At 26.6% G+C, this 10,184-nt stretch overlaps 1 protein-coding gene across 2 annotated transcripts; it reads right to left on the reverse strand.

Annotated features, from left to right (window-relative positions):
- Positions 1–3,721: 3,721 nt before the first annotated feature.
- LOC123261895 lies at positions 3,722–9,969 on the reverse strand. 2 transcript variants are annotated; one of them, XM_044723764.1, is made up of 4 exons: positions 9,632–9,969; positions 6,613–6,703; positions 6,359–6,549; positions 3,722–3,900 (listed from the first exon to the last, which is right to left on the reverse strand). In XM_044723764.1, exons 1-4 carry the CDS (start codon positions 9,809–9,811, stop codon positions 3,784–3,786), a joined length of 579 nt encoding a protein of 192 aa, XP_044579699.1. In that variant the 5' UTR covers positions 9,812–9,969; the 3' UTR covers positions 3,722–3,783. The 2 variants fall into 2 exon arrangements, with proteins under 2 accessions (XP_044579699.1, XP_044579708.1); XM_044723773.1 differs by having other exon boundaries at positions 3,761–3,900; positions 6,359–6,531; positions 9,632–9,966.
- Between the last annotated feature and the right edge of the window lie 215 nt (positions 9,970–10,184).

A 10,184-nucleotide genomic window follows, 5' to 3' on the forward strand; every position in this document is an offset into this window, starting at 1 on the left:
GGAAAATTTTCTAAAAAAATTAATTTTATTTGATAAAAAAAATTATTTTTGTTTGATATAAAAAATTAATTTTATTTGATAAAAAAAATTAATTTTATTTTATAAAAAAAATTAATTTTATTTGATATAAAAAATTAATTTTATTTGATAAAAAAATTAATTTTATTTGATAAAAAAAATTAATTTTATTTAATAAAAAAAATTAATTTTATTTATTTTGGGATTCTAGGGGATGAATTATGAATTTTTGATAAGAGAGGAGAGAAAGAGAGGATATCGTTAAGCAGGTCGAGGTTTTAGTTCATATGGACGATGAGCATAGTCGCTCTCAGCTGGGAGTGTGGCGGCTCCTGTAATCCGGCTACTCGGAGGCTAGTTGTTGTGGAGGATCTGAGGTCGGGGGTCACTGTGGGTGCGGGATCCACGTTGACTGGGCGTCCGCACTAAGCTCGCCATCAATATGGGCACCCTGGAGGAGTCCGGGGTGGCCAGGTTGGCTAAGGAGAGGCGAACCGGGCCAGAGGGGAAACCCAGCAGCCAAAAGTCTCCGTGGCGGGCAGTAGTGGGATCGCGCCCGGGAGTGGGACCGCATCCGCAGCCTGGTCGATATGATTCGACCAATAACTTTTTGCTTTTTTTTTTTGCAGTCTCAAATTCTTTAGAATTTTCCGGATTTTTTGATATAAATTTTGAAATTTTAGAGCAAGGTTTAAATTTCTCTAGTTTTTAGTTTTTATTGAATTTTTTTGTGACTGCAGCACTTTCTAGCGGTCGTATGTAAAACTTTGTCTTTTATAATTTTAAATAAGTTTTCATAAGAATTTTTTTTTTAATTAAATTGAATTATTATAAAATAAAAAATTATTATTTTTTGTGTATTAATGAAAAAAATTTTTTGTAATTTAATTATAAAGAATTATCATAATTATTATTATTAGTAAAATGTTCTTACTTGATTATAAAAATAAATAATTATTTTTAATTTATATTTACTTTGATTATATTGTAAAAAAATATATTTTTTTAATTTATTTTAATATAAAACTTTATCTTTTACAATATTAAATAATATGTTATTATTAGAAGAATTTTTTTTTCTTATTAAATTTAAATTTAATTAAAACAATAATTTAAAAAAAAACAATTAATTGTTTTTTTTTAATTTGTATAAAATTAAAAATTATTTAAAAAAAATTTTTTTATATTAAATTATAGAGAACTATTATAATTATTATTGTCAGTAAAATGTTCTAACTTGATTATAAAAATAAATAATTATTTTTAGTTCATATTTACTTTAATAATATTAAAAAAAATTTTTTTAATAAAATCGTATCAAGTTTTTTATTTTTGATTATCTGTAAAAAATTATGTTAAATATTTATTTAAAATTTTATAAAAATACTGACATAGTGTTTGTTTTATGTTATAAAAATTAATATAAATTTTTTTTCAAATTAATATTATATTTTTTAAAATAATAATTGATGTACTCGATGAATAATTAGTAGAAGGCAATTTAAATGATGAAATCTAGCAGGAAGGACGAAACTGTCGACATGGACCGCAGTAGAACATCGGTGGTAATAGTAGTGTCCACCCGCATAAATTAGTTTGAGCTATTTGCCGATTCTCTACTCTTCTGTAGGCTCAGTGCTCTCTAGTCTCTACTCTATGAGCTGTTCATAGCCTACTTGATCGTTAATGTCGATTACTATGCCGGGCACCAGAATTTCATCCAGCAGCCAGAATTTCTGTGCAAGTGAACCATCAACAGCACCCACCACCAATTATCACTAGTAATTAATAATAATAATAATTCTGAGCACGTAGAGCTTTGTTCTATTATCTTCCACTTTACATTTTGCCTTATTAACAACAATTAATAATTAAAAATAAATAAGCTTAATTCAAAACAAATTGATCAGTATTGAAAGTTTTTAAAAGCTATTATTAATTTTATTTATTTATTAAATTATCTTTTTTCTGAAAGATAAATCGGTGGTATTTATTTTTAAAAATTTAAGTTGATCATGTTTTGGGAGCGAACACGGTGTGGTGGTACACGTACATGCCGGATAATTGGCGAACATTCGCACTAAACCAAATGGTAACATCAATCAATGTCATGAACAGCAGACACGCAAGTACTCCGGCTATGTACTCCCTTTGCCGCTGTTAATTCTACCAATAAGGTTTTCCCTGCATGCGTGAGTGTAATAGTAATTAGAGTTGTAATTACGTATTCCCAAATATTTAACGTGTGTTTGATTAAAAAATTTTATTTACACTCATTTGTAATTCATTTTGGATAATGAGTATAAATTCCATTATTGTTCATTATTTATTTCCACAAAAATCCTCAAAAGTTCCTGAAGAAATTAAAAGTCTACTAGCAACCTTGCAGTCACTATGTGACTGCCGTGACTTGTCAATTATAAATAAATAAAATTTTGCTTTATTAAATAATGACTTTTGCTAAATTGCACTATACTTTTTTAACTATTAATATTTTTAAAGATATAAGCTCATCCCGATGTTATCTTCATCAAGAGCTTTCATTTGAGTACCCACATACATTTTTTATATATTTTTCATATATACACATATATATGAAATATATGAAATATATGAAAAATTGATGTGGATACTCAAATAAAAGGTCTTGATGAGTGTAACATCGGGATGAGCTTATATCTTCAAAAATATCATTACTTGACAAAATAGCAAAGGCAATTCTTAATTATTGACATTTTTGAAGATATAAGCTCATCCCGATGTTACACTTATCAAAAGCTTTCATTTGAGTACCCGCATGCATTTTCATATATTTTTAATATATACATATATATATAAATATATAAAATATATAAAAAATTGATGTGGGTACTCAAATGAAAGGTCTCGATGAGTGTATCATCGAGATGAGCCTATATCTTTGAAAATTTCAATATTTCACAAAATACAAGGTCATTTCTTAATTATTGACATTTTTTAAAATATAAGCTCATCCCGATGTTACACTCATCATGAGCTTTCATTTGAGTACCCGCATGCATTTTCATATATTTTTCATATATTCATATATATAAATATATGAAATATATGAAAAATTGATATGGGTACTCAAATAAAAGGTCTTGATGAGTGTAACATTGGGATGAGCTTATATCTTCAAAAATATCATTACTTGACAAAATAGCAAAGGCAATTCTTAATTATTGACATTTTTGAAGATATAAGCTCATCCCGATGTTACACTTATCAAAAGCTTTCATTTGAGTACCCGCATGCATTTTCATATATTTTTCATATATTCATATATATAAATATATGAAATATATGAAAAATTGATATGGGTACTCAAATAAAAGGTCTCGATGAGTGTAATGTCGAGATGAGCTTATATCTTCAAAAATGTCAATAGTTAACGAGATACAGGGTCTTTTTTTAATTAAGTACTTAGAGATAGAGCATTTTCGAATGCAGCCTGAATAATAAATTGACTATTGGTGAGAATGATATAAAACCTTGAAAAGGCACAAATTCAAGTCAAAACTTTTCCAATGATACCAAATTTAACCATAAAAACTAATTTTATTATATAAATACACTGGCTACAAAATTTTGCTTACTTTCTTAATAATATAGATTAATTCACCTGTATTTAGAATGAAAAAAAAAACTTGATATTCAAGAGAAAAATTCTTAAACCAAGAAATTTATTTTAAAGAAAATTTATTTATTAAAAATTATTTACATTCTTAATTTTAATAATTTTATTCACACAGAATAAATCTGTAGTTCATTCTGAAGAGACTTGTAAATAATTGATACATGTTTGAGTGATTTGTCGAGATGTTTTTGAACTTGCCACCGCAGTACTTGTCCGACAGTGCTCTGTAACAATAAAAAAAAAACCAAAGAAAAAGATTGAAAACTTTTTTTTGGTTTTGAAATAGTTGTGAGTTTTCTGGGTGAAAAATGGTCAGAACTAAAACTCAAACTCAAACTACAGAGAAAGAAAAAGTTTAAAGTGGTGTGGTGACACGTGTCAAACGACAATGATTTCTTTCACGAGCAGTTATCGTGCCGGCAACAGCTGTTGGCTGAATAAAGTGATTTTATTTCGGTGACAAAAAATAGTTTTAGAGACGACTGGTCACCAGGTCATGGATTGCTGCATTTTTCCAAACTCTGTTATTTATTTGCGAAAACATCGGTTTAAACTTTTCTCAAAAAAATATAACAAAAGTTAGTAGTTTGTTACTTTGAGGACAAGAATAAAAAATTCCCGCGAAAAGCGGGCAGATGGATGGTGCCTTTATTTATGTAACAGCGTTACTTAACTAGCGGGACAGGACAGAGAAGAAAAGTATCACCGAGGGTCGTGATTCTTTGTGAGGGTCTGATCGACTTAGGGCACGTGCCGCTCCAAAGATCCAAAGAGAAGAGAGAATAAGAGGACCGTTGGCGCTCGGATCATCCGTTGGTTATTTTTTTAAAGAATAACGGTCGGAAGATCCTCCAGTCTTTCTTCTTGTCTGCGTCCTTTGTAATGTATAATATATAATAATATTCCTTAATTTCGGTACGCTCGAGCAAATCTCCAGGTAAGGGTGCAAAGCCTCTACGTACACTTTAGTCTACATAAGCATTGTTACGCTCAAGTCTGCGTCAGCCAGGTTCTTTTGAATATTGCGTTGGACTGAGGACAAAAAGAATTTATCGGAATTTGGAAGATGAGTTATTGATTTTATGGAAAGATTCAATGGAATGTTGTCAGTCATTAAATCTTAATTGAACTGGATGATAAATTTTTACTTTCAAGAAAAAACTAATAACCTGCAGAAAATTGTGAACTATAAATAAATAAAATTTTGCTTTATTAAATAATGAATTTTGTTAAATTGCACTGTACTTTTTTAGATATTGATGTTTTTAAAGATATAAGCTCATCCCGACATTACACTCGTCAAAAGCTTTCATTAGAGTACCCACATGCATTATGATATATTTTCCATATATATATAAATATATGAAATATATAAAATATATGAAAAATGATGTTGGTACTCAAATGAAAGCTCTTGATAAGTGTAACATCGGGATGAGCTTATATCTTCAAAAATTTAATTACTTCACAAGATAAAAGGTCATTTTTTAATTATTGACATTTTTTGAGATATAAGCTCATCCCGACGTTACACTCATCAAGAGCTTTCATTTGAGTACCCACTTGCATTTTCATATATTTCTCATATATACATATATATAATATATATGAAATATATGAAAAATTAATGTGGGTACTCAAATGAAAGGTCTCGATGAGTGTAACATTGGGATGAGTTTATATCTTTAAAAATGTCAATATTTCATAAGATACAAGGTCATTTCTAAATTATTGAAATTTTTTGAGATATAAGCTCTTTATGACGTTACACTCATCAAGAGCTTTTATTTGAGTACCTACATGCATTTTCATATATTTTTCATTTATATACATATATATATATATAAATAAATAAAATATATGAAAAATTAATGTAGGTACTCAAATAAAAGGTCTCGATGAGTGTAACATCGGGATGAGCTTATATCTTTAAAAATGTCAATAGTTTACAAGATGCAAGATCATTTCTCAATTATGTAGCTAGAGATAGAACATTATTGAATGCAGTTTCAATATTTATTATTATAAATTAACTATCACTGGGAATAATATGAAACCTTGTAAAAGACACAAGTTTTAAGTCAAGACACTAAATTTCACAAAAAAAATCGATTCTATCATATGACTATCCACGACACAAAATTGTTCTTATTTTCTTAATAATATAGAAGATAATTTAATAATTTAGGTCTAAAAAGTGTAATCAAAATTATTAAATTAAAAAAAAAAAATCTTTAATTTTAGAGCTCAAATATAAATTATAGATAAAATTAATCTATTTTTTATTTAATCAAATAAAATTTTTTGGCTTTAATTGAATAAAAAAATATTGAAATAAATTATTGTTTTAATTTTATAAAAATAAAAAATGATTTGAATGTTTAAATTAACAAGCGATTAATCAAAAAATTCATTTTGTTTAAAAAAATGCAGGAAGCTTTTTGAGATTTTATTTTTTAAAAATAAATAAAATATATCGCAATAAAATTTTATTAAAAATGATTCTAAACTTTTCAATTGCTGTTAAATTATAAGGTGTTTTGTAGTTTTTAAAACTATTATTTATTTGAAGTCGATTGAAAAAAGGTTAGAGCCAGAAGTTGGTAAAAGAGAGTTAAAAAAGAAGTTAATAAAGAAGAGAAATACAAGACAAATAGAATAAAATGTAATAATAAAAGTTACATGAAAGAGTAGAGAAGTTTTACGTGAGTACACTGTAGTTGAAAGAATAGTTAGATCGTGATAAAATTTTGTTTTTATTTCAATCCGTTGTCTATAAAACTGATCTTCCGTTTCGAGAGCTAAATATTTTCCTGCTTTGTATTCTGTGATCATCAGATGAATTTTACCCTCGTCTGAAAATATATTTTTATCTTTATTTTTATTGTGATTACAAGCTACTGAAAAATACTATTTTATTTGTTTTTGTTTGATACCGAGGATGAGCTTTGAAAAAGCCCGGTAGAATTTTCCAACTCCGACATTTCTGGCATCGGCGTCCGCGAGTCTCGTTAGCCAGGGCGCCAGCTGAAAAAACGAGAGCTGTTTTAATTAGAGAAAATTTTCAGAGCGTGTAATATGTAATAATGAAGACAGGAGCCGGGAGACGGGCAGGTATTTGATACTGGGCATGCAATCGGTGTTAATATTTAAATAATTGCGCCGGACAATTAGAGAACAGGGAGCTGATAAAGTCGGAATGACGAGACCCTCCGACAATGACGGTGTGATCTGAACCGAGTACCTATAATTGGAATTGCGAAGCTTCACGCCGACTACAGGGCTCGCGGCCCGTAATGACCTACCCGTATTCGCCACCAGGAGTGAATCAAGCCCGCATTATCCCGCTCTACCTATATCTATACTACATCAACCGATTCACACGATTGCGCTCCCTTTCCCAAGCCCTTCAACTCCGGCTGCAGACTTTTACTGCACAGTTTGTAACTATTTTGTTTGAATCTTTGTTTTATTTTATTTTTTTATTATTACTCAAATTGTTTGCTTAATTTTTTCAATGAAAAAAAATAACTTTTAATTATTACAAAAATGTGGAGAATTTAAAATTGTAAAGAATTCAGTAAATTTTTCAATTTTTATTTAAATTCTTCATGGAAAAATTTTTTATTAATTAATTGAATAATTTTTTTTAATAAAATGAAATATTTATAAATTTTTTTAAATAAAAAAAATTAAAAATTTTAATTATTATAAAAATTTTTTGGATTTAAAATTGTAAACATTAAAATAATTCAATTAATTAATCAATTTTTGTGGTACTTTCTCAATGAAAAATAATTTTATTAATTTTTAGAATAAATAAATTTATTTTTTTATTATTACTTAAATTATTTGTTTAATTTTTTTAATGAAAAAAAAAAATAACTTTTAATTATTACAAAAATGTGGAAAATTTAAAATTGTAAATAATTCATTAAATTTTTTAATTTTTATTGAAATTCTTAGTGGAAAAATTTTTTATTAACTATTTGAATAATTTTTTAAATAAAATGAAATAGATTTTTTAGTATTACTCGATTTTTTAATAAAAAAAGTTAAAAACTTGAATTGTTATAAACATTTTTTGGATTTAAAATTGTAAACATTAAAATAAATTATTCAATTTTTATTTAAATTCTTCATGGAAAAATTTTTTATTAATTAATTAAATAATTTTTTTTAATAAAATGAAATATTTATAAATTTTTTTAAATAAAAAAAATTAAAAATTTTAATTATTATAAAAATTTTTTGGATTTAAAATTGTAAACATTAAAATAATTCAATTATTTAATCAATTTTTGTGGTACCTTCTCAGTGAAAAATTATTTTATTAATTTTTAGAATAAATAAATTTATTTTTTATTCTTTTATTATTACTCAAATTATTTGAATAATTTTTTTAATAAAATGAAATAGATTTTTTATTATTACTCGATTTTTAAATAAAAAAAAAATTAAAAATTTGAATTGTTATAAAAATTTTTAGGATTTAAAATTGTAAAGATTAAAATAAATTATTCAATTAATTAATCAATTTTTGTAAAATAATTTTATTCATTTTTAGAATAAATAAATTTATTTTTTAGATGAAAAATATTTTTATCAAAGAATTGAATTGAATTATTATTATTATTGCATGAAAAATTTAAAACTTTTGATTGTAAAAAATAAAATAAAAAAAGAAAGTCAATAATAAAACTTCTGTCAAAAATATTAAAACTAATAGTGATTCTATTCAAAGTTGAAATTTAACTGTCATCGGAAGTTATTTAATTTATTTATTTTATTTTATTTCATTTAAAATTTTTTTTCTAGCGTATTTTTCTATATATTTCGGGTTATCAAGTCGGGTTATATTGGAAATAGGAGTGTATCGATGTAGCGTGATAGAGTAAATTTGTCAGAACATTTGCACATATACAGCTATATTGACAACAGAGCACGGAAATCCCAAAAGCTCGTGTAACTAATTGCCGACATTGAATGTCGCAACCGCGATAAAATAACGCAATAATGTTATCATTGGCATCGTTCCTGCAATAAAGTTTAGATAGGCGTATAGAGTACCACAAAATATATCCGCATATATGTGAATTTGTGTATTTAGTATTTTGTATTTTCCATTGTGCAAAGCCGGCTCGTTGGCTTCAAAACTACCTCCATTTATTTTATTTCAAAGTTTTATACACTGAGAATTTTTCCTCATTTAACGATCAACAACAAAACTAATCTCCAGAGGCCGTGGATTATTTTATTTATTTATTCAAAAATTTAGACCCTGAAGCCAAAGCTCCCTAAGGGCCTTATTATATTATACCTTACACTAATTATACAAATATTCTTAACATTTATATGATTCACAAGGCGCGAAGATATTTAATAATAATAAAGATTATTTCAAAATGATAATAACAATTAAAATTATACTGTAGAATAAAATATGTGACGTTGACTCAAAGCAAGTAATTAAAGAAAAGTTTTGTAAGATTAATTAATTAATTAATTAAATATTATTCATATATCGTCTCTAGATAAGAAGAATGTATAACATTTTGATACTATAAATACATTTGAACTATAAATAAATAAAAAATGATTAAATAAGTAAATAAAAAAATAAATAAATAAATAAGCAAAAAGATATTTCACAAAAAATCTAATTGATAATTATAATAAAATTATTCTCCTAGCTTAAGTATATAATTTTATTGTATTTTACACTTTTGTGCTGCAACCATGAACGTCAATCAACGCCTGATCGTAAACAGTTCATGGTTAATGCTTTCGGGGTGTAATTAATTCGCTGTAACAGCAGTCTAACAATAATGTGATCAAAATTAAACGGGGATGATAAAGTTTGGGGTTTATCGGTGGCATTAAAATGTTTAGTAGTTGTTTGGCGGCAGCAAACTGTGAAGAGGAGATTAAATTTGTTAAATAAATGTGTTTAACCTTTTCCAGGACGGCTGTTTGAGTGACAAAGCCAAACAATGCTGAAGGATTCGCGTCAATCCTCAGACTGCAAGACGCCACTGAGAATTCCTCTGGGTTCACTTCAATAAGATAAACTTTGTAAATTATGCACGACAGTATTAATACTAATAGTGTGTATACTACTCGCGAATTCATCATCTACCGAGATTAATTATTACTTGCGATAATTTATAAACACCCTTTTCGTGATTAATCATTTATTTATGATAATACTGTCACGATTATTTTGAATTACAAGTTATTGTTTGCGTGATACATGTTTCTCACTGATATCGCGCTATTCGCTAAGTGGAATCCGTATATGTGCTACATTATATTATTATACCTTATCTTAATGTCATTTTATAAATCGCTTTGGCTTCTGTGTAATTTAAATTCTTCATTTTTTCATAAGAGCTATTATTATTATTAAAAGCGCAAAATATAAGTATAAATTATTGTACAACAAACAATAATAAAAAAAAAAATTTGTGACCAAAAAACACAAGATAAAAAAAATTGATAAGGACTT

Source organism: Cotesia glomerata, linkage group LG1 (genome assembly GCF_020080835.1).
Source record: "Cotesia glomerata isolate CgM1 linkage group LG1, MPM_Cglom_v2.3, whole genome shotgun sequence".
NCBI classification, from domain to species: Eukaryota; Metazoa; Arthropoda; class Insecta; order Hymenoptera; family Braconidae; genus Cotesia; species Cotesia glomerata.

What these genes read in the sequence shown, in the direction of transcription:
- LOC123261895 (XM_044723764.1), bottom strand. Translation starts at nt 9,811, where the DNA reads ATGATGAATTCGCGAGTAGTATACACACTATTAGTATTAATACTGTCG. An exon ending in TTTTTCAAAGCTCATCCTCG is followed by an intron (nt 6,550 to 6,612) that starts GTATCAAACAAA and finishes ATAAAAATAAAG; the next exon opens with ATAAAAATATATTTTCAGAC. An exon ending in AAACTTCTCTACTCTTTCAT is followed by an intron (nt 3,901 to 6,358) that starts GTAACTTTTATT and finishes TTATTGTTACAG; the next exon opens with AGCACTGTCGGACAAGTACT.